Source organism: Rhynchophorus ferrugineus, unplaced genomic scaffold, assembly GCF_030347505.1.
Source record: "Rhynchophorus ferrugineus isolate W39M unplaced genomic scaffold, kcgeb_rfMv2 rfM3, whole genome shotgun sequence".
Classification (NCBI taxonomy): Eukaryota; Metazoa; Arthropoda; class Insecta; order Coleoptera; family Curculionidae; genus Rhynchophorus; species Rhynchophorus ferrugineus.
The window spans coordinates 60,618,383-60,643,602 of NW_027472582.1; the positions used below are offsets into that span (position 1 = coordinate 60,618,383).

The 25,220-nt window shown below is 30.5% G+C and overlaps 3 protein-coding genes and 1 non-coding gene across 8 annotated transcripts in view; 2 read left to right on the forward strand and 2 right to left on the reverse strand.

Moving 5' to 3' along the window:
• The window catches only part of LOC143192971 (extended synaptotagmin-2), a 21,592-nt gene extending 16,198 nt beyond the window's left edge, over positions 1-5,394 (forward strand). For 3 of the 5 annotated variants that reach the window (XM_076398854.1, XM_076398856.1, XM_076398853.1), the window contains 11 exons: positions 18-176; positions 234-319; positions 2,337-2,475; positions 2,996-3,082; positions 3,136-3,301; positions 3,359-3,501; positions 3,562-3,785; positions 4,516-4,602; positions 4,684-4,780; positions 4,850-4,984; positions 5,069-5,394. In XM_076398854.1, coding sequence (XP_076254969.1) covers positions 18-176; positions 234-319; positions 2,337-2,475; positions 2,996-3,082; positions 3,136-3,301; positions 3,359-3,501; positions 3,562-3,785; positions 4,516-4,602; positions 4,684-4,780; positions 4,850-4,984; positions 5,069-5,155 — 1,410 coding nt within the window. In that variant the 3' untranslated portion in view covers positions 5,156-5,394. The remainder of the gene's footprint in view (positions 1-17; positions 177-233; positions 320-2,336; positions 2,476-2,995; positions 3,083-3,135; positions 3,302-3,358; positions 3,502-3,561; positions 3,786-4,515; positions 4,603-4,683; positions 4,781-4,849; positions 4,985-5,068) is intronic. The other 2 variants (XM_076398858.1, XM_076398857.1) reach the window with 1 other exon arrangement.
• A 65-nt stretch (positions 5,395-5,459) lies between these two features.
• On the reverse strand, positions 5,460-7,374 carry LOC143192973 (uncharacterized). Its single transcript, XM_076398862.1, has 6 exons — positions 7,177-7,374; positions 6,815-7,109; positions 6,256-6,753; positions 6,030-6,202; positions 5,677-5,916; positions 5,460-5,570 (listed from the first exon to the last, which is right to left on the reverse strand). Exons 1-5 carry the CDS (start codon positions 7,273-7,275, stop codon positions 5,704-5,706), a joined length of 1,278 nt encoding a protein of 425 aa, XP_076254977.1. The 5' UTR covers positions 7,276-7,374; the 3' UTR covers positions 5,460-5,570; positions 5,677-5,703.
• Positions 7,375-7,536: 162 nt separating this feature from the next.
• TRNAK-CUU (transfer RNA lysine (anticodon CUU)) lies at positions 7,537-7,609 on the reverse strand. The gene has a single exon. It is a non-coding gene; the product is annotated as a tRNA-Lys (tRNA).
• Positions 7,610-22,123: 14,514 nt separating this feature from the next.
• LOC143192983 (nose resistant to fluoxetine protein 6) overlaps positions 22,124-25,220 on the forward strand; it is a 47,194-nt gene continuing 44,097 nt past the window's right edge. The window contains exon 1 of the mRNA XM_076398879.1: positions 22,124-22,629. Coding sequence (XP_076254994.1) covers positions 22,350-22,629 — 280 coding nt within the window. The 5' untranslated portion in view covers positions 22,124-22,349. The remainder of the gene's footprint in view (positions 22,630-25,220) is intronic.

Below are 25,220 nucleotides of genomic sequence, written 5' to 3' on the forward strand. Positions count from 1 at the left end.
GTTATTGGTGTGGGCAGGGTATCCTGAGGGTTCATGTATTCGAAGCCAGAGACTTGGAGAAGAAAGATGTGACCGGGAAATCTGATCCATACGCAGTTTTGAACGTCGGCGCCCAAGAACAGAAAACCAAGGTGATCAACAGAGAACTAAATCCGCAATGGGATCACTATTGTGAAGTAATGACCAAGATTAAATATTTATATACACGAGTCGTCTATACTGGCTTCGTTTAGTTCATCATTTTAGATCCGGAAGTCCAACAATTGCATTTCAAATTATTTGACCAAGATGAATTAAGTGAAGACGACTTTTTGGGCAGGTTAGTGTCTCGTAATTTTTAAGAATAATGATAGCATATACTTATACGCATAAATATAATACGTTCTGAACTAAATATAACTTTTATAACATTCTTTTCTGTTGGCGTCAATCCTTTACAAACTTTAAAACTACGAAAATTACTACTAAAAATGTACGTAAATTTATCAAGGGTTAAAATCTTCATTAAAATAAGAATGGGAGTAAATATGTCCAGAATATTTACGTCACACTTTTTCAAAACGTAGCTTAATTAAACTATTTTGAATAAAATGGTTTATATATAACAGCTGTACTGGAAAAACATTACCGTTTTTGTTTTTTTGGAAAAAAATACATAGTTTTCAATTATATGGAAAAATGTATTTAGTCAAAGTATTGGCCATTTGACTCTATGTATCTTGCCCATCTTTTAGGCAATTTATGGATGCCATTCCAAAAAAACTATTTGTCCTTTCAGCACAACCATTCATCGAGCCATTTTCTAACTTCTTCGAAATTGGTGAAATGCTGCTTTGCAAGCGCGTATCCCATTGATGCGAAAAGTTGATGGTCGAACAAATGGACTGTAAAATCAAATGTTGGGGCAAAATCTGTAGGGTACGACAGTTGTGATAATGTCTATGATATGTCCCATCTAAATACTTTCAACGTTTACTTAACCAATTTTGCTTCCGTCTTATTTTGGACGTTTTTCGATCAATGAATATTTCAAATTGATCATTTGTTGTCAGTAGCAATCGCAATTAACTGTTTCGCCAGATTTCAACGGTTCGTAATACATCACGCTACTCTGGTCCCACCAAACACATTGAGTCTTGTGACCAAATCGATTTGGCCTTGGAGTCAACCGGTCGGTCGCCAGTTGATAACCATGATTTTTTGGCTTAAGGTTTTCAAAATAAATCCATTTTTCATCACCTGTCACTAGTCGATGCAGAAATTAGTTTCCATCATACCACTGAAACAGCATTTCACGATTTTTCGATTTTCCATTTGCCTGTCATTCAATTGATATGGCACTCATGTTCTCATCTTTTGGATTCCCCCCATAGCTCGGCCAGCAATTGTTTCTTGGGTCACATTTAACGCTTCTGCCAATTGTTTTTTAGTTTGGATTGGGTCTTCATCGAATAGCCCTTGCAGTTTCGCATCTTCAAACGTTTTCGGTGTACGAGAACGTTCTTTGTCCTGCACATCGAAATCACCACATTTTAATTTTCGAAACCGCCACATGTTTTTAAGATTAAGAGCGTGCTTACCGTAAGTTTCTGCCATCAAACGATTACTCTTAGCAGCGGCCTTTTTCTTTAACTTAATTAACAAAAGCACCTAATGCGTGCCGCAAATGCACATTTTCAGGCATTGACATGTCTTGAGAACTATAAATCTGTGACTTCCGCAAAATATAACATGTATAGCCTTGAAGCTTGATATCAGTAGAATAAAATGACATATGTGACTTTCCGGTACACCTGGTAAAAAACAATTTCAATATTAGGTGCTTTCATATATTTTGATATTATCATATATTTATATATAGAAATTTCCAGTTTTGGTTCAATGATTTAAAAGTGATAATTCTGACGTTAACGAGAAAGAATGGTCTGGATGACTGAAAGAATTCGAAGACAAAAAATAGCAAGATTAAACCACAGCTCATTATCTTAAGGGTGCGTAGCAGTTGATGAATCAACAGTTTTTAGACGTTTACATACGATGGCAAAGATTCAAAAAGAGGGAAAATTCATTTTATCATCGCTGTTTGATTACTTTGCTGGCACACGGTTTCAAATTTCTAAAGAAGGGTGAAAATGGATTGATGATCGTTGTTAAAACATCGTTCTTTTAACACTGTATATGATGGCTAGAACGTTATGATACCTATTGTGAAAAGTGAAAAATCATCAAAATACTTGCAAGCATTTAATAAAAACTGATTACTTTACAACGCATATTTTTACTACATTCTTTATCTCTGTATTCATACAATACAAAATTGGATCAATTATTTCCAGCGGTGCTGTCAATATATCCAGTGTTATTAAGCCAGAAAAATGTGATCAGTGGTTCCAGCTAGAACACGTAAAACATGGAAAACTACATCTGCGATTTAGTTGGATGGCATTGTCTTCAGATAGTAGTAGCATTTCAGCGGTAAGTTAAAATTAGACGCGTGCCATTTATTTGTTTATTAAAAACCCATCAGCCTCTTGGACTATGTAAGGTGTATTCATAATTTTAAAAAACAGCATAACTATTCAAATGAGATATAAGTGAGCAGTATAACGAATTCCCACACACTAAAGACAAATTGTGTAGTTATCGATTCTTCAATGGACACATTGATTTTCATTGAAAATATTTTGAAAAACAATAAATTCAATTTTGGTCATCAGTATTTTTTTCATTATTAGGATAAAACTATAAATAACAACTTCGTTATAATATTAAAGTATACTATTTTAAACTTGAAAATAAACGTAAAACCAAGGTCTTCATAATGAGTATTATAAGTATACCAAAATTGTATTGAAAAAAAGTTTAAAAACAGAAATATAATATAAATATGTAGAACATGTAATTTAAACTTAATTCATTTTTCACCTTCCTAATACTTATGCAAAATATCATACGTACATACCAAATTAACAACCAGAACATAATTTATTTACAGGCATCAAAAGAAACTCAGCTACTTCAAATGGAAAATATTCATACAGCCTTATTAACAATTTACGTAGATTCAGCCAATAACCTACCCGTAAGTTTACTTGAATTCAACTATTGTGTTATTTAATCATTTCAACATTCTAGAAATATAAATCTTATAAGAATCCTGATCCTTACATGGTACTAACAGTTGGAAAAAATCAAACTAAAAGTAGAACAAAACGTCATACATGCGATCCTCAATGGGAACAAGGATTTTATTTATTAGTAAAAAATCCAGAAAATGACTCTTTAATAATTAGCATTTTGGGTAAAATTAATCGCTATGGAACAGTAAGTAACAAGAAAATAACTAATTGATTTTTAGATAAGCAGTCTGATGCCAAGCTGGACAAATTTGTATATAATATAAGAGACTTACTAGATGTTCAAGAAATGCAAATTAGTAAAAAGGAATTCAAACTGCAGGAAAACATTAACAGCAAAATAATTCTTTCTTTGCAGCTAAGGGTAAGATTTTGTTAAATTGCTATAAAGTAATTAGAATACCAACGATTAAATTAATAACAGATTCTCCGAAATTCGCAAATTCAAAATGATGAAAACGACTCAGATAGTCAGGACTCGGACATTGAATGTTCAGAGGACTTGGGAATGTGCGCCAAGATGCCCAAAGAACGAAAAATAAATCAGTATGCTAATGAAGATGCTATTATAAAAAGTGTAGTAACCAAGAATAATCAGACACCTAATACTACATATACGTCCACGTTACACACATCTGCTTTTATGCCGTAAGTTATACCATTAACAGAACTGGGCACAGTTAATCCAGAATAACTACGATGACTGTATGATATTACATCATCAAAATCTTGCACAGCTTTTGGAATTTACACAAACATCAACACATTAAAATTGTAATCTTAGAGCGATAATAACTTTGTCGTCAAAATATATTTACTTTAATGCAGTATCATATCACCATACATTTTTCGGAGTCCAGACAAGTTCGTTTTCTCGTTTCCAGATTTATCTTCCACCAACTGGGTATCAGTATTAAAAATCGCCCTCTTGATTATTAGTGTTATTTCTGTTAAAATATCCACATATATTTTCAATTATTTCTATTTTTCCATCTAGAGAATTTTCATATTTTGCTTCCATAAGCTTCTTGATTTTTGAGCCATTATTATACATCACAATAGTCAAAACTTTGGGTGATATGATAACTGATATTTTCACCGCTAAGTTATAATTTTCAACTTCAAAATAAATCATTTTTATCCCATAAAGTCCTCAAAGAGATACAAAAAAGTATCAGGTGACAAAGAACTTGAAATTAATATTTGATGTTTGAATCTTGCAAATAAGCAGTTTAACAGACTAAGTTCAGAAGTTCAGTTTGATAGAAGTTAACAAGAGTCAAAATTATTTAAGCAATTCGATAACTCTGTTAATTAACTATAATATTGAGAAATTTATATTTACCAAATATTTTTAATTCCAAAACTTTTATTTTAGTAGTCCTCAACAACTGGGAAGGATCGAAATTTCATTAAGCTATAGTGAATTGCGACAAAAATTATTTGTAATAATACATAAGATATCGTAAGTTATGTTAAAAAGAATCATGTCATCCTATACACAATGCACATTTTGTCAATTTGCTTTAGTAACGTTACTTTGCAGGAATATCCCCTTAAAAGATCCTAATCACATACCTGATCCATACGTAAAGTTAAAACTAACTCGTCCTGGAACACCCAGTGTTAAAAAGAGAACCAAGGTAAACATGCAACTTAGAAACTTTGAAATTTTAAACTTTTCAATTTCATGAATTGTTTTTATATTTTAGGTTGTAGTTGATTGTTGTGATCCAGTGTTTGAAGATACTTTCCAATATCTGCTATCTGCATCTGATTTGTCTTCCTATCGCCTCGTTATTACTGTTAAAAACAAAAAATTCTTCTTATCTAGTATTATCGGACAGGTAAGACATGTGAGATTATCGTGATATATTTGGTTTAATGAAAAGTAATCGTTTTTCTTAAAATAATACATAATCTATTTTCAGGTTGTTTTGGATTTGAAAACTCTTAATTTGGGAGAAGCAGTTTGTCGAAACTGGTACGACATTGGTGAAGAACAAGAATCTGATTGATATGGATGCTTTTGCTTTAAGAGAATAAGTTAGTCGATGTACAAATACTTGAGACTATTTAAGATCTGAGGATAAAAAAATATATATGGGTTTTAATCATTTTTTCGGCTGTATATAAAACTGAAATATTTTTTAGTCTTATTCTAAATTGGTGATATATTCCATATACTAAATTAATGCACCTTTACATTTTAATTATTTTTATATGATATAATAATAAATTATAATTATGCTTTTGAGTATTTTTAATTTATTTAAAATTTAACTACCAATCATTAAAGAGAAGGGGAAAATGAAAAGAATATTGAAATATAATTATAATATATATATAATATAATTGAACTATAATGTACATTAATACTTTTTTCTTAAAAAAATATAATTTAGCCAATAATGGGTTAATGATTTTCATCATCTGGAATGAAAATAATACTATTCATTATTAATATTAACATATCTAAATTACAGCAATCAGGACCACCTGCATAGAAGAAAGTGATAATATAAAACTTATTACTTACATGTTACTCTTCTTTATCCATTAATTACTAATCGGCCCCATCATCACCATAAATATAAGTTTCATCTTTGGTACACTTAATAAGATCATCATGTTCTAGTAAATGGTTTTCCAAGCCATTGCGTTTATAAAATGACACATGGCATATGGAACAAACATGAGGTTTTGTACTTTTGTGTGTTTCATTGTGTAAGGTATTAGAGAAAACTTGGTTACAATCCTTACATGTTAATTCATTATTCTACAAAAAGATTATATAAGTAAATAATGGCACAAAACAAAACTAAATATTAGTAAATTTTTAATAGTTTGATTATATTATAATGACAAATAGTTCCTCTAAATTTAACATACTTCATGTTTGAAACACTGCTGTAATTTCCTTGTAAATTTGGCAATACCGGTAGTATCTAACACATTTTCGTGATCAAGAAAGTGTTTTCTATAAACATCAGGTTGGCTAAATTTTTTATTGCAATACTCACACTTGAATTCTATGATTGCATGAACAGTTTTAATATGACTATCTAAAAAATATTTCTAAAAATTAAGCCATTATTATATTATTTTATTCGCTCACCTAATTGTTTCTGAAATTTATAAGAATTATTACACAGATCACATTTAAAGTCATTCTGTACAGAATGTAAACATAAATGTTTGTTGAGTTCAGACTGCTGTTCAACACCCATTTTACAAACTTTACATCTAAATAGTTTATCATTATATTCTTTCTTAACACTATGATGTTGCCTTATATGTTCCTTGCTTATTTGAGTATTTGGAAAGTACATTAAGCACATATGACACTGTGTCATAGTTTTTGGATGAATTCTATTCAGATGTTGAATAAGACTTTCTTTATTCGCAAAGTAAAAGTCACATTTTTGGCACATATACTGATTAATATTTTTAAAAAACTTTGTGTCAAACTCTGTTATTTCTACTAATTGGTCATCTGTAATTTGATCTTCAGTATCTGATATACTTTCTGCATCTTCAGTACTTTCAACAATTTCCATTTGATGTCTATTATAACAATCTTTGAACATATTAATACTAGTCTCAGTACTATTATCTGTTTAATTAAGCAACATGTAGAATCTGTATTAATATAGAATAATAAAACTATGCCTTACCTACTTTATTATTTATTTCATTCCTACATTCATTTGGAACATCACCATTTTGTTCTGCATTAGTTTTCACACAGTTGATAATATATGCACTGCTTTTGATGGATAGTACATCATTTGTTTTGTTCCCACCAGAAGAAATATTCATTAAAGAAGAATCTTTTACTTGTAGTTTATAATATTGCTCTTTTAATATATTGTATGTTGACTCACATTTGCTCTTAAAATTGATAGATATATCTAATTCATGTTTACAAAGAATACAAATATATTGTGGCAGGCCATCGTCTCGTAACACCTAAAGACAATTAATCATATTTACATATTTATATATATCATTTTCTAAGCTACATTTTAAGTCTTACATCAACACAAGCAATGGTAGTTATATTTTGAGCTACTTCAGGTGTTTCAAATATGTTTGATAAATTATTAGAATCTAAACAAATTCGACAACGTTCCATTGCTATACAATTTAATTAAATATACACGTATATGTGGATTCGTATATATGTAAATAATAATACTATTAGGTTATGTTATAATATTATAGAAACAAATAATATATCCTAAACTTTATGCAACCGTGAAATCACTCCGCTTCGATATGTTTATTTATCATATATTTATTAAATTTTTATAAGTTAAGGTTAATAATGATTGACATATAATAAATTAAAAAATATTAAAAAATTAAAAAAATTATTTCGAGAAAAAAAAGTTGACGCCCAACGTGGGGCTCGAACCCACGACCCTGAGATTAAGAGTCTCATGCTCTACCGACTGAGCTAGCCGGGCTTGTTTATGAAATTTTAGCATATTATATATTAATACTAGAACAATTATATTTTAATTCTAATTATTTTAAAACTATTTATAACATAATAAAAAATTATATATTATTAGATAAAAAGTTGAAATAAATTGACTTTGACTTTGACCTGCTTTTATTCAGCGAATATGTTAGTAACGAAACATTGTATAAACTATTACACAAGTGTTAAATTAGATGGATATCGGCTCCTTGTTTAAAATGGATGAGGTAACTTACATTTAAATAAAAAAATTAGGTAGGGTAATTAATTGTAATTAATAGGATGGGTTTTATGATAATATAAATAAACCCTAGATATATTAAGATTTAAACATATTGCTAATTTTATGTAAAAAGCGTTAAAGGATTTGGGTAAAGAAAATAATAAATAAAGATATACTGTTATAAATATGTAATATATACAATATGAAACAAATTGGTTGAGGTTTGCGAAAAAGTCAAGAACCCGTTTTATAGACTCTGCTAACGTGACCAAAGTTGCAAATCATTTTTAGAATCTTCTATGAACGTTCAACAAATAGACAATTTTGCCAACGGTAATCCCAGTTTCTGAATCATTTTATATATTTTGTATGTTATGTGGATGACATGTCATGTCACCGATGTGTGACATATCGTATGAAATATTGTTGCAAACATTTATAGTGTAGCTATATTAGAAATTTTGGAATACACGGTATATAAAGACATTTTAAATAAGTAACTGAAAATGCTCAAGCACTTCTACCTAAGCTGAAACAACTGAATAGTGTTTATCTATACTATAGTAATTTGTTCTACACTAACAAGGTAAAATGTCATAAGCCAACATATCTTTTAAAAATCTGATATTAAATTCATATTTCTCTCAATTTTTCCTCCTATCCATAATTAAAGGAAATCGTTATCCAAAAAAAATGAAAGAAATGACAGCTGAAAAACGAGAGCTACGAAAAAAATGGTAACAAAATAGAATGCATGAAAATAAACATACTTTAAATAATATAACCCAAAGGCTGAAAAGAAGCTCACCTCTAAGAGACCTATGGGGAAATAGGGCACACACTGTTCAGGATGTCAGAGACATAAATTAGAAACATTGTTAAACATGTTTATAAAATTTTTATATTTATTTCCCAAAAATACCGCTTTTATAATTTGCCTTTTTATAGCTTTATTTAGGTATTTTGGGTCTCTCTGGCAGAACATTTTATTGCCTGGCCTCTAGTTTTCTTGGGAAAGGAAAAACCCTTATAAAGGGACTATTGGTTCCAAGAAACGATGATGATCAGATATCGTATAGTTTCAAAGTGGGTTTCAACCACCTTAAATAGGTCGAAACAACAGGTTCGCAAGCTCCCAAAGAATTGGAAACATGCGCTTGTCGCTATCATTCCAAAAAAGAAAGCCAAGTCCAAACCATCTGACCATAGGCCCATCAGATTGATCAGTTCGATTTCTAAACTTGAAAACGCGATATTCAACGTTTTAAATAGCTTCACAGACGAACACCACTTAATCCCGAACGAACAATTCGGATTCCGTGCCAAACTTGACTTGAGTCTAATCTTCAAAGCGAACCAGCTAGGTCTACCGAATGACCCAATCTCCCTGATTTATTCATATTTGGATAGTGGATCCTTTCAAGTAAAGATCGGCGACGTAGTCTCCTCTCGAAGACAGATCTCCGCAAGATGCTCCACTGCCCCTGCCCTGTTCAACCATTATATGAGTGATTTCCTACTCCACAAACATTCCCACACAGCACTGTATCCAGATGATACAGCTTTCTTCACCATCGGTTACAGTCCCAATGCTATCCGCGACAGACTTTAAGTCCAATTCAATCAGGCGATTGCGTGGTACAAATTCTGGAGTAATAAAGAATTCCGCGCTTATTGCCTCCAAATCGATAATGTCCCTATCCCCTAGCTCCAGAAGTTATCCTACCTCGGTCTTCAGTTCGACCGCAGCTTCAAATGCTGAGCCCAAATCCAGCACGTTATTTTCAAAGGCGATAGCGTGTACAGTGTACTCTTGCCACTCCACTGCAGAAAAAGCAAAAAAAACTCCCAATCTCCTAGAAATCAACTCTGTATAAGATGCTAGTCCGTCCAGTCTGCCTCTACGAAGCACAGGTGTGGTACAGGTACGTCTTTGAGAGACAACTTGCACTACTCCAAGTGTTCCAGTCGAAAAAAGGCCGCGCGCTACTCAATGTCCCGTAGTTTATGAGGAACGTGAACAGTCACCTCGAATTCCACATTCCACAGTCACCATCCCATTCGTGAAAAGTTTTACGAAGATGCTGAGTGTAAGGTTCTCCCTAGGTGCCTTAGAACACGAAAACAACTTGATCAAATCCCTACCCATCCACGAACCCCGGTAGCTAAACCAACTACGACAATCCCAGTCGTATCCCAGGGTCTCTGTCGCCCGCATTATCCCGAACCCGAAGTGACATCAGCAAAAGACCATTTCGTTCTAGCTCGTCATTCTGGAATTAGAAAAAAAAGGGTTTGCAAGCATTCATGGCCAATTCATAAGAAAGTATTCATGAAAATATTCACGTCGAGTTATTAGACAATCGATCCGTATTATCGAAGGTAGTTCAATATTGGGTATTTTATAGTGTTTCATTGTGTTGTAACTGTATACATAAGTAATATAAGTAATTAAGAAACAGTATACTTTTATTTAAAGAAAGATACCCAGAAACTAATTGAAAAATAAGTTGTTAAGAACAACTTATTTTTTACCTTATTGAACCAGCGTTCCGGAAATTATTTATGAATAAAACAAGTAATTCAATACACAGCAATCAACGAAAAACGTCATAAGCTACAAAAATTTTATAACAACATACCGAACTACCTACTCTACAACAAAAGAAGCTAAAGCAGGTGTACCACAATGAAGTGTATTGGAGTCAATTCTTTACAATTGCGCTAAATATCTCGGAATAATGAATCTTATCAAATCTGATCAAAAACACAATTATCAGTACATAATAAATTACTATTATACAAGCAAGTACTGAAACCTATACGGACAAACGGAATACAAATATGGGGACGTTTCTCGAAAAGTAATATAAATACAATACAAGTTTTCCAAAATAAAGTCCTGAGATGTATTGTAGGTACATCCATATACTACAGGATGGATTACTTACATCGAAACCTTCAGATACCAACTATCACTCGGGAAATCAAGAGAAGGAGGCGTTAGGACAGGCTCCATTCTCATGACAATATCGAACTAATATAATTCTTGGATAATACCAGAACTGTGCACAGACTCAAAGGAATTAAATCATTTGATTTTGTGTAACGTAATGTAGTGAGATGCAAATTTAAAAGAAAAATAGCAGTGTTAATACTACTTTGTTGACATTCAATCTGACGGGCTTCTTTTTCCAGCAAATCAATTCTATAAAAATATATTACTCAAAAGCCTAGGAATAATAATAAATAATTTAAAAGTTCGGATTGATTTTGCAAAAATACTCAACACTGAATCAGGTGCAAATAATAATAGACATTAAATCTTCTTTGGATGGAAAGCAAAGAGTCTCTGCACTTTTCCTAGATTTTTTACTTCTGCAAAGTAACAATCTGCTTTAATTTTCTTACCAGCATTGGAGTTAATATACGAGCAAAATGTCTTTTGAATCCGAAAAACTTATGACAACACTGTATATGAATGTGTTATTCTACTGCTGTTGGTGGTCTTCTTCGATAGATCCTTAGTGTAACTGCCTTTCGAGCCCTTTTATTTGAATAATTAGCGCCAGCGATTCACACTGGCTTTAACCTCAATATGCCTCGATTGCTCACAGCTGACGATTTCATCTAGATTTAGATGTAAACAATACATTCACTGTACTGTACTGTACTACTAATTTATTAATTAAGCTATTTACATCGAAGTGAATCAAGGCGATGACTTGTTGATGTCTTCTCAACCTGACACTTTTAGGGAATATTATATTTCCCAAGAACCTTATCCCAACAATGTTTTACAGAAGTTCCCAGTAAATACGTATAAACTTGGGTTGTATTTTTCATGAAATAACTAAGATTCGGGAATTCAAGGCGGTGGTGGTAGAAATGTCTCTAAAAAGGATACGCTATATATTAAATACAAATTTACAAACTAATAAAATTCGAACCATTAGAAAACTCTCTAACATATTGACATATTTCGGAACAAGAATTCTTATAATAACCTCTTCACCTTAACCATAACCTTGTTTTGATTCAAGATTATAATGATAGATCCAAGTTACATCTTTAGTGAAGAGTCGCACTCCAGTTGTTCTTTGAAATTTTGTTTGACAATGTATTTATGAAGGATAAATAATAAAAACAGCGTGTAATTTTTAATTATACTTTTAACGAACAAGCAAGGCTCCAGGAATGTATTCCAGAAATTAGTATCACTACTTAATGCTAAGCATTTATAAATTAAACCAAAATAAATAAGATAATTAAAACAATGTTTTGACTGTTATTTACAAATGCTGTTTTGATTGTTTTAACACGTATAGTATCATTTCAATAATCAAAAGGATTGTTATTTTTAGAGATACAGACAAATAGACGCAAAAGAGCCGAACCAATGTTAACATGCAACCAAGAATGTAAACGACAGAGGACCTAATTAAACAGTCTAATCATTCAAAATTCACTGTCACGTTTTGCTCGGTGGCAGTTTCGTCCACATTTTAACAACCTATTTGAATATTACACAACGGTTTTGGTTAAAAATCAAACATTGCCCATATTAAAGACGAATTAAGAAATAATTTAGGTGCTGACTGTGTAAGAAATTCGGTCTAATTATATCTTGATGAGCAGATAGAGCAATAATAATGCATTAAAGAAAATTATGACAGTATAAAAAATATCAATTTGTTTGTATCGATCGAATTTACAACAATGAGGTTAAGTTTTTCGTAAACAGAATTTGTAAACTGCTACTGTGTCAGCCTATTTTTATTTACATATAGGGGATTGACAGAATAATATGAATACCATGAAATATCTTGTTGCATGTTGAAAACCCTGATTCTCTGTAAATAATGCGATATATATGTATCAGTCTCAGTCTACTAGGTTATATTTCGCGTATATTATTTGCTTTATAACAAGCGATCGGTGAAATCTATGATCACAGAGTAATAGAGGGAACTTAATGGGAGTATCTGGAGAAAAGTTTCGCTGCTTCCAACATCTAGATAGAGTTATCATCGCAGTTTAAATATTCATTATAGGCTTCTGTAAGAAAAGTATTTTGCTGTGAAGACATTTGATTGGTTCTTTGATAAAGTTTGATACACAAGTACGGTACATGACAGTCCTGATGTCACGTTTCATTGACCAATGAAATTTAATTGAAAAACTATTACTGAACAAAAATATGTAATAAAATAATCTGTAAAAATAAAGATATCCATAAAATATAAATATACATATATAAAATCATATACAAGAACAACCTTTTACCTTTTTCATATTTGTTTAATACCATCAATTTAACAGGAACTATTAGAGTTCTCTCTTTTTCAAAATAATTGTTCAAGAAGTTCGAAAGTTTCTTCTTCAGAACAACTATTTAGTAAAAATGTTTAAAATTTCATTGAATCGAATATCTACAGCTATAACATCGTTATCAGACCTGACACTCGGTGGCTACACGACAAACCGCTGTTACTTTCGGAGACAATGTACGAAATTGATGTAGATGATACGAAGTTCACTGGGTCATCTAGTTATATATAACTATTGTCTTTATATATTACATTGAAGGTTTATGATATCTCTGATTATTTAATATATATATATATATATATATATATATATATATATATATATATATATATATCGATTTCTTTAATTGTCGTCAATGATTTTTCTAAATTTCATTGATTCTAATTTATTAATAGAATTAGCATATTACTTTATAAACTAAAGACACTAAATGTAATATAAGAAATATAAATTATGTGATGATTTTTTAAGAGTAGTTGAAGGCTAGTTTTGAAATATTTGTAGCAGAATGATACCCATTAGCTGTAGTTATGTCATCTTTTGACTTTATAATTAATTGAGATTATGATTAATTATTTCCATACAACACATATTATTTTAAGTTACTTAACAAGGTTATAATTTATACTTATTAGATAAGAACCTGGTTTACTTTACATAACAAATATTTGAGAACATAAATTATTCTTGAATTTCAGACAGTTATCAAAGTCTTCTTTTACCAACGAGGGTTCATCTGGACTGGACCTACAGTTTAACGTGGGCTAAGGTGTTTTACCGACTGGCGAGTGGTACAGCTTGGAGTTCATCCTAGAAGACATCCAGTCTTATCCAGCCTGGATACTGGCATGACTCGGATCATTTTCTCGTCGGATTTTACACTCTTGCCTAAGACAATCACAAATGTTAAACAATCACAAACATAAATTTACGACTATGCCCCTGCAGGATTTGAACTCGCGACTATCGCAACAGTAGGAGGACCGTCCTGTTTCCTTTACCACTGCGCCAACCAAGGCTGTTTTTGTTTTGTTTGTTCCTTATTTTCCAAGTCAACATTAGAATATTAGAAAATAACATTTGTGTTAAAAATGCAAATAAATGCTTATATATTCTAAAAACTATAAATTATACAGTATGAATTCGTTTATGCTCGATATATCACAATATAATTTAAAACATTATAATGAAATTATACATGAACAGGTTGGTAATAATACATATTCAAATAAATATAATGATTATTTATTATTTGAATAGCGATTTTTAAATTTCTTTTTAGTATTACGGTTTAGTCGATTAGCCAACCTGAATTTTGCAATTGTTGACATTTTTTCGCTGTTTAAAAGTTGATAAACATCTTAGGTTTTTGCACAATTTATACGGTTTTGAAGATCAACAGATTTTGACCTCCTTATGTTTGAATTTCAATCCTGTAGAAAACTGGTAGATTATTATTTATATTATATTTATTTTATTTTAAAACATTTAAATATAGTAGATTATTTTCCGCGTTTCCATCATTCTCTGTTAATTGTATCAAAATCATCACCATTAATAAATTATTAACTATTAAATGAAATGAGTACTCTTCTATGTTATTCAAACTTTTTGTCTTCTCTCAATAGCATTTTTTTATCGAGACAAAAAAGTAAAACTTTTCCTAAAAGAAATTATTATATATATCTTAAATCATTCAAAAAATATTAATTTATATGCTCACGGTTTATATATTATGCATTCACTACAATTTTATTTTGTATCCGTCTAATCGATGAACTTTGTTCTTCGTCTTCCAAGAAATCATTAAAAGACAATATCTACCTGTTACTAAAACTAATAGAAGAATTAAGAAATTCTAGAAATAATCGCTATCGCATAGCATTCAACTAGTTTGTATAATGCCTTGTCATAATTCATTAATCATCCATCAGTTTTTTAACATTTCTAGAATAGATAAATCGTAAACTAAAAATCTGCATAATGTTTAAAAATTATTATATTAAAAATTAATCTATTCAAAGTTATTTTTTACATACGTCATATTTGTATAAATATGTGACGTCAATACGTCTCAATGTTGCCACATCAACTTTGAATTTTAGTTCAGTTTGGCTTTGACATACAACAAAATTCTAATCTAAATAAAATAGTTGAACAAAAATACTATTATCCAATATAATTTATTTTAACCTTATAGCAAATCTAATGCATATATTATCGAATGACTAAAAACTGCAATTAATTACACAGTTATAATAGTTTGTAGGATTGTGTTTGATTATATTTAGATTGAAATATTTTCCATGCCACCTATGAGTTAGAGTTCTAGGCGCGTTTTTTGTGTAGTTGAATCCCTTTCATATCAATTGTTATTTCAACGTTTACCTTTTTCCATCAACTATATAAATTGTATATTTTTAAAAGCAATATTAAACCTCTTCGATACTTTTCAGACTAACAGTATCGTCTGAAAATAATTGTATTAAATTATGTTTGTAATGAAAAACTAGTCACTATTTTTGTAAATTTCATATATTTAATATTTGATAGAGCTGATCTTGATTCGTTACCTACTCTGTATGAAGACGGTTTTTTTTCGGTGAATTCAAGATTATATTATTCATATTTTTAGACATTTCAGTGACCGTGTCGATACTAATTCAATAGTGCAGTTGCAACACCACTAAAAATAGTTCTAATACAAATTGGAGCAAACAAAAATTTAGCTCTAAAAATGCTTACCACTCTAACGACTTTTACTAGCAAGAATGGGACTCCATTACCTCGTTCCTGTTTAAAGTAATTGATTAGAGACGTAATCTGTTCTGTCTGGCTTCGGAATTTTCTATCAAAGTAATATTAAGCAGCGATTTGAAATTTATCAAAACAAGCATTAAAATAATATGAGAATAAAATGAGAAGGAAAATATTGTCATTGTTTTGCCAGTTGTTGAACAGCGATAGAAAACAATATTGAAAGTTTAAATTTATTGGAACGTAAACCAAACCCCTATCTAGACATCTCACTTACACCATTCGGTTACAACGGTTGACATAAACACATAGCCTTGTGTCTTGGAATATATAGTCCATAGTCAGGACCATATCAGTCGCGAGATATAACACTTTCTTCCTAAAGAACTGGAGCTTATAGTGTTAACTTTTGTTGTTAATTATTTGCAAATTTCAATAGTCTACGACTGAGAAATTAAGCTATTGCAATCCGTCTTCCTTTCAAGCTTTTTTAACGAACTAGAAGTATTTTTGGAAGCTTGAATGTTTCCTAATTGCGATAGATTATGGCTAGAAGTCTTTGAGCACCGTCAAGTCAATTATGTGGCATCACTGCAATAACTTTGTCCGAACTCCACTTCTCCAGGGAATTCTTCGAATAAATGCGAAACGATTATCAACCTAGCCTTATATCTTAATTTTATTGCATTTAATTTGTTGTTAATAAAATATTAATTTAAAATAATAAAGCTACATCGCAGTTTTGATATTTTAGATAAATATTAGGTTATTTACAGCGAAATTGAGGAAACATACTATTGAAAATATTATCCATTGTTCTGGCACTAGACCCCTTGTTGGAACAGCTTTTTTTTATCTAAATACCTTCTTATATAGTCCAAGAATGGTGCACTTTTCTGAATTCTTCATTGGTGAAAAATGGGAATTGAAAATCATAATTTCATGTCTTATATTATACCTTTTATTTTTTGCCACTTCTTATAAAAGTAGCAAGGTAAAAAAGCTCCCCCAAAGGTATTAGTGTTATTTACTCTTTTACCAAATACAATATACTACCGAATATAGTAAAATCTTCGTCCGTGTTGCCATCGCTCTTTATTAACTGTATCAAAATCATCATTATTAATACTAATAAATGAAATGAGTACACTTCCATGTTACTCAAACTTTTTGTTCTCTTTATTCAATATAATTCTCTTCAATAGAAATTCATTATCTGAACATAAAAAGTAAAACTTTTCATAAATGAAAATAATATAGATATCTTAAATCTCTCAAAAAAATAGAGCCTCCGCACTCTCCACAATCGAATGGTTTTCTGTAATCTTCATTAGAGATGTTGCGCCTTGAAATGCCTGAAAAGCTTGAAAATGCCACTTCATACTACTCTAATTGCTTGTTACTTTAAGGAAGATAAAACAGTTCTTCAAAAACTTTAACCAATTACGAAATATCATAATGTACTATGTTGACATTAATATGGCAGTTTCGGTACTATTCATCCGTATTTCGTTTTTAGAAGAAGTTTTAATTCATTTTAATTACTTAATTTTTAGGTTTCAATATATAAGGTACTTGTACGTATTTTGATAAATGCTTTCTATAGGTGAAAATATTAAGTATCAATATAAACAACTATTAAATAGCCTAAACTACCTATTCGGTTTTAACTTTTCTCTACATAAAATAGCAATTTTCTATTTTCCATTATTCTTAAAAATATATTCGATTTTATTATTTTGGAGAAACTGGAGGAACAAAAAGACTCGAAAACTTAGTTGAAAAAAAAAATTGTGACAACTTAGCAATCAACAGTCTCCAGAGGTTGAAATGCGATGGTAAAATGCGTTAAAAGATCCAAAAGAAAAGAAATTGTTACCACGCAAATTATTTTAAATAAATTTGGCAATAATCACAAACAATTTACTAAAACTTTTTCTACAGTGTATAATTCTAAAACGCAGTTGTGTTGGTGATATCATCTCGATATATATATGATTTTTGATAATATTTAAAATAATTTGGGCAGCTATCTAATAAGATCGACATGTGGTTGCTAGGATGATTATATAATTATGGTTTTCAAGTTCCAGAAATTAAATTATTTGTTATCATATCTAACCAAAAACGTACAGATATAGTTCCGCAAGTTCCGCAGAATAGATGAGTTCCAGGCAGACAATTTTGATATTTTTGATCTTACCTATTAAATAACCTAAGCTAATACAACTCAAATTTAAGTCAGGCCTATGAAGAAAAATAAACAATAATAAAAATAATTTTAAATAATAATAAAAGTGACGATACTTAATTAGCAACATTAAATCAGTTTTGCAGACGACACAGTTATTTAGTTTTAGAGGTTCCTATATAAATTTTATTAAAAAGTGTTTCTTGTTAAATTGTTCAACAAGTAATATATAAAAAATTATATATACATTAATATTAGATATTATAAGCAATGTTTTCACTAAACTCTATAATAAACGCAATAATAGGCTACCGAGTGGTACGAACTAGGTACTTGGTGTCCAAAACGAGCTAACATTCAGATAGCGTTAAAAGGTTTTTTTTTAAATCTTCATGGACTCCCTATAACTCAGTAAGACAACAAAATCTGTATGAAGAAATTCATTAAAACAGACCGGGTTTAGAGGAGAGGGTACTTATCAAATCATAGCACACCTCTCGAACAATAAAAAAAACGTCGCGAAAATAATTTGCCGTAAAACATGAAAGAAGATTGCAGCCTTCACTGCAGCCTGAAAATAAAATAATTACAGGATAACACGCAGAAAGTTAGAACTTGTGTAAAGTACAATAGAATAACAGTACTATATATTTAATTAATTTAAATGCGAATTGCACGAAAAACTAATACTAAACGATATACTAAACTTTGAAATTATTTGTATGCTATCTAAAGACGAAGATAATAATATTCCTGGACAAATGGACCTACCATATTAAAGAATTACAGTCAGAGAAGATAAACAAACAACAATGAGATAGTTTATTGCTCTCAGATATGGTTTGATAAGCGGAAACATATTACAATAAGCAAACAAGTTACAGGAACTGTAAGAAAAGGATGTAAAATTATTAACATTTATATTTAACATAATACTACGAATGAAAATTATTTCCCTAGTATTCCATTATATTCGTCCATTATTAGGAAAGTAGCAAAAATAACAATAATTCTCGAACTGGAAAAATACTAGAAAATGTCACCTCCTGTATGATATTCCTGTATGGTACACAGGGTTGCAGGTTAAATTAAAGAAACTCTTCCCTCATTCAGATTTTCAGTTAGTAAATATCTTACCTCACAGATAAACATTTCACTATAAAACAATGATGATGAACTCAATGAAATACTACCAATATATTCAGTTTGGCAAAGAAGTGTACTGGGGCCGATACTATATATACAACCGATCTACAAAGTAATCTTAACATCTCACGGAGATCTAATAACATCATCAATGAACTTCCTAAGACACCTTGGTAAAATACAACGGTGGCTGAAGGCATGGCGTGAATATCAATTATTATCAATTTTCCCAATCTTAGGATGCTAAATATCTTGGTATGCTTCTAGACTGAGTAAGCTTAATCTGGAATCCAAGTTCTCATTAGATAACAAGGTATTGCTATACGAGTCAATATGTAAGTCTATTTGGTGATATGGGATCCAACTATACTACATATACAACTATATACTATATCTCTAGTAAAGTGATACAACGGGATATTCCTATAGAACCCATAACGAGTATCAAAATGTTTGTCTTAAGTACTTTTAAAGAGTGTTAGTGTATCCAGTGTGCTTGCTAATCAGCTAAATGTGCAACATGATATTTAAGTGCGTAAACTAAAAAAAGCACTAGCCGATAAGGTTATAGGACATATATATACTTTAGAATTACAATTTCAATAAGAATAAGTAATTATGATAATATTTTACACAGGAGATCACTTAATGAAGTGTTTTTCTACATGTCATGTATAGAATAATAAATGCTTAGCGTTGAAAATAACGGCGCTAAAATAAACATAAGAGCTCTATACTGTCCACCAAGATACAAAATAACACAACAACAAAACAGATAATTATTTTTAAAATTAGGCTCAAGGTTTATTTTTGCAGGGGACTTTAATGTTAAACAAGCAGCCTGGGCTTCATGTTTCATAACACCTGGAATATTAATATTCCAGGCGTAATTCAGGGCGTAAACCCATTTACTGGACCACTGACAGTAATAAAGTGTCAGACCTACTGGATTTCTAAAGACAACTCATCAAGTCAAATACAAAATGAGAACTTGTGCAAATTATCATCTAATAATACCCTAGTATTGTTAACACCAAGCGCGACAACTCTGAAAGAAAAAATCAAAAAGTCTAGTTTTACTAAAAAAAAATAGTAATTGGGACTCGTTTAGACTTATAATGCAGGAACAAATCAGTTTAAACGTAAGATTCAAAAGTACAGACGAGCTGCGAACCCGAAATTTAGTTGAACAAATTTGGTCTGCTGCAAAAGAAGTTACCCTGACATCAAGAGAGATATCAGTGTATGAGGTAAATTACCTCCTTGAAATTAGGGAATTGGTAAAAGAAAGACGAAGAGATAAAATAGTATGACAAATAATCAGTATCAGAGAATTCAAAATATAACATGCAACTCGGAGATTTAAAAGACCAATTATTAGAGTACCGTCTATTGAAAGTGATCATTATGAATGGGTTGGACGCCACGATGAAGTAGCTTAATTATTCGCAGAACATTTAGCTATTGTATTCCGATTGAATCATATAGAATCTACGATAGATATAAATTCCGTTTATCAGCGCCATGTAACTGTAAATCTGATTTCTCTAACTGAATTTGTCCGAGAAATTGACAACAATCTCAATTCTATAAGGGCTCCTGGAGTTTATAATATTTCACCTGGGTTATTAAAAGAGCGGCGACGAAAAGCACTAATCATATTGACATATATATTCAATGCCTGTTTGACGGTGAATATCCAGAATGTTTGTTCCGGAATATCTTATCTATCTTAAAAAATTTGACAAACCGGCAGAACTCAGGCAGGCCTATTTCGCCGCCATCTGCGATATCAAAATTATTTGAGATACTGCTATTAAAACGTATTAAAGAATTTATAGAAATACCAGACTTCCAGTTTGGATTTCGTAATCACCGCTCGACAATCGACCAAGTGCACAGAGTAACAGCGGTTGTTGAAAAGACATTCGAAGAAAAGAAATACTGTCCTGCAGTATTTCTGGACGTCTCACCAGCTTTTGACCGGGTATGGCATTTGTGTTTCACCTATAAAATGAGCAAATTACAATCGACTGCTGAAATCATATCTTTTCGAAAGAAAATTTAGATTGTGGCATAAAGAAGTATTCTCAACACTCCAAACTATTTCGGCTGTAGTTCCACAAGTAGTGTCTGGGGACCACTCCTATGTGTGTTTTATACTGCTAATATACCAACAAAAACGACAAAAATTTAATTATTCATATGATGGATGCCCGATTCCTCAAGCAGAATAAACTTAGTACATAGGAATATATCTCGATGGTAGATTAAATTGGAAACATCCTGTTATACCAAAAGCAGAGTACATTAGACTTAAAGGCAAGTAACTGTACTGGTTAATTGGAAGATAATCTCAACATGGCCTAAAATCGAAGAGATTAGTTTATCAGTCAGTCATAAAGCCAATTTGGACATACGGGGTGCAAATATAGGGTTGCACTGAAATATCAAACCAACTAGTAATCCAATTTAGCCAAAAAAGGTTCTATGATTAATTATTAATGCTTATCGCTACGTAATCAACGAAGACGTGCACGATGACCTCGAAATTGTGTGAAAGATTGTGTTAACCATATCTAATGTAAGATGTAATTAATAAAAAAAAGAAATGCTTATTGCCCTACTATTACCAGGAGTAATAATTTAAAAATTGTTATTTTTGTATAAAAATAGAATTTTACATCAAGCTATGTCCGGTTACGACATTTCTTTCGCCGACATCTTATCCGTATCTCGTCAAGATAACAATATCCTCCGGTGTCATTCTCAAGTTCAAAGTTCAGTTCTACCCGCTTAGATGGATGAGTAGAATTCCCCACCACCAGCGTTCACGAATATAATGCAATATATTCGACAAAATCACCAACGCACCTCTGCTGTTGCGTTTTCCAAGTCGACGCTCGACCAGAATCGACCACCGAAGTGATCAATATACCGGCAAAACTTCAATAGATCGTCGCGCTTAATATTTCGGACTCGACATCGAGCACAATTTTTAAAAATCTCCCGTGGATGCGTCCCCGAAGAATGTTTTCGGCCGAAGTATAACGCAGCGTAAATCAAAACATCAAAATGAAATTGTTATCGTTTCCATTTTTCGCCATTTTATATATCGTGGTGACCCATATAAAATGTGCAGAAAATTCGAACCTGTATAGTGGCAAGTCCATCAAGTTGGATACGCTTATAACGAACATTTTGAATAAAAGCAACCTCTCGGAGGTTGCTAATGTTCCACGTATAATTGAGGAGTTTTCCCTGAAGACAGACGAACATTTAGACAACAGTGTTTTGAGTGAGGAGGAAAGAGGAAAGAAATGTTTAAACAACATAACAAAATGCATGGAAGAAGGTAGGCTAAATATAATTCATATCTATATTAATACTATATATATAATATTAAAAAATAATTTTAATAAAATGTTGAATAAAAAAGAAAAAGAAAAAAGTTCTATAAATATTCTAATCTAATCGTAAACTAAAAAAAATCAATAAAGCAATGATATTTCTTGATTAAGTTTCTAAGTCTAATGTGAAATATAATATCATTTTGACATATTATAATATACATTTCTTACATATTCATGTAAAACACACACCCAGATTATTTAAGAACAGTTCTAAAGTGTTGGGTTTGAAAGAATTTCAGTAATATTCCTATTTTCTAATTTGCATATGTACAATTATGAATTTTTATGAATGGTGAATACCAAAAGCAAATATTTAAAGAAATATTTAATTATTTATTCGTCTTGTTTTAAATCATCTTTACGAGTGTTTTAGTGGTTATTAAAAATTACATTAGGATAATTATAGCTTTGTAGAACAGTAGAAAATAGACATTATATTAAATTATATAAAAACCTAGGATATATAAAAAAATATAGGATATATAAATCATAATGCTATAGGAATACAATGATTTACGTGTATAATTCAAAACACGCTCTATAACATAAATACTCAATAGTGGAAACCTTGCGTTAATGTAAATAATAGTTTTGTATATTGGTCAATTAAGACTAACTAACATTGCAAATTAATTTTCATCTAACTTAAAAATAATTATCGCTGTTTAAATATTTGTTTATTTTGTTATAAATATATGTATATGTATTAATCGTTCGTTTTAACAAAATATTTAGAAATTAAATCTTAATAAGAATATTAACAATTATATTATATTCATTTTATTTAATGAGTTAATTATCCAAAATTCAGCCAAAATATATATCAGTGAATAAATTTATTAACATCTTCATGAAAACTGTCCTTGATATGCTTAAAATTACACATATTGATTGTGTTTATGAAATTATAACATGACATTGTATAAAAAATAATGAACAAGAAATATTAACGCTCTATATTTTTACATTATGGAATCGAACCCAATAATTTGGCGTGATCTTTGAGGGGCTGGAATGTCATGAATATGAATCACTAACTAACTAACGGATACTTGTTGATATATATGTGTATTATGGGTCCCTCAATTTTGAATATCTATCTGAAATATATATTTTTGCAATATTTTAAAATCTCTTTTTAGCATTATTTTGTCTGGACTGGATTTACTATACAACATGGCCTCTGAACCATCTTGAATATTCTCAGCATTCAAGAAGACATCCGGTCTTATCCAGTTCTGATTGCTGGCATGATTGGAATTGGTTTCCTTGCTGAATTTTAGACTCTTATCTATTTACACCCACAATTAGAAACAACCACAAAGATAAATAAACAGCCTTCTACTATTACATCAGTAAGGAGACCGTCTTGTCTCCTTAAGCATTGCTGTGTACTGCAGTATTTTTGTTTTTTAAATGCTTCTTTAACTCTGCGTTTTTAAAATATTATTTGATGAAAAATTCGTGAAGAACCACTTGACGTTCTATGACTACATGATCGACTACATATATATAGTGATAAAAACAAAAAATCATTCGGTTCATCATTCCGATTTATTTACACGAATATTTTTATGGCAAATATCAAATATGGCAGAATAAACTGATAGTAAATACCACTACAATTCTTATGTTTTAACATTTTTTGATCATCAGAAAAACATCTTATCGGTTAAAAGTATATCGTATTAATTTTGTTTTTCATATTATCAAATATAACATACAGAAATATCAGTTTACTGTCGTTTTATATTCATTTTTGACTCCTATTTTTATTTAATTATATTTAATCTATGTTAAGGTCGTTTTATAATTTTAAAAAAAGTTTCAAATTACCAAATTGCAATTCGCCTATATCAATTATATTAAAATGTATTAATTTGACGACAAAAAAAGAAAAAAAGGTTGCTTCATGGTTAAAGTCATAATAAATTCGGTTATACAAATATCATAAAATATGTCAAAGAGTGTTGGGCATAATCGATATATTTCAAAAACTGTTCGAATAAAACGTTTCGCATATTAAAATCTATTATATTAATATATATTAATTAAGATCGATGATCAATAAATAAAAAAAGAATGGATCTACGTGACACTTTAATCTAATTAAATGTTAAAATTAAGATGTTATCGGTTTAATCGATATATTTCGACTATGTAGTTCATAATAGAACAACATAATTATATATTTGTTCAAATATTGTACATATATTAACATTTTATCTTGGATTTTATACTTCTGTATAATGTGTCATAACTTTTTATATTATAGTAATTCTTTTTGAACGTTTATTGATTTGTAGACGAATATACTGAAGACTTTACTAATGAATGCAATACTAGAGTTATGTTAAATGAGTTTAAACGGTTCGTAAATGTTTTTCTCGCTTTTTCTGTTCATTACCACACATCGTAACCTTGAACATATAGTTTTTGGATAGAAATTGCTTAATGTTGCGCTAAAAGAATACACATTATTGTTTCTTTTAGCCTTTTGGTGTACAAGCCGAACGTGTAAATATATTCAGAG

Coding starts and splice junctions, on each gene's coding strand:
- LOC143192973 (XM_076398862.1), bottom strand. CDS start 7,275: ATGGAACGTTGTCGAATTTGTTTAGATTCTAATAATTTATCAAACATA. Junction 6,203..6,255: donor TAAATTTCAGAAACAATTAG/GTGAGCGAATAA, acceptor AATATTTTTTAG/ATAGTCATATTAAAACTGTT. Junction 5,917..6,029: donor AGCAGTGTTTCAAACATGAA/GTATGTTAAATT, acceptor ATCTTTTTGTAG/AATAATGAATTAACATGTAA.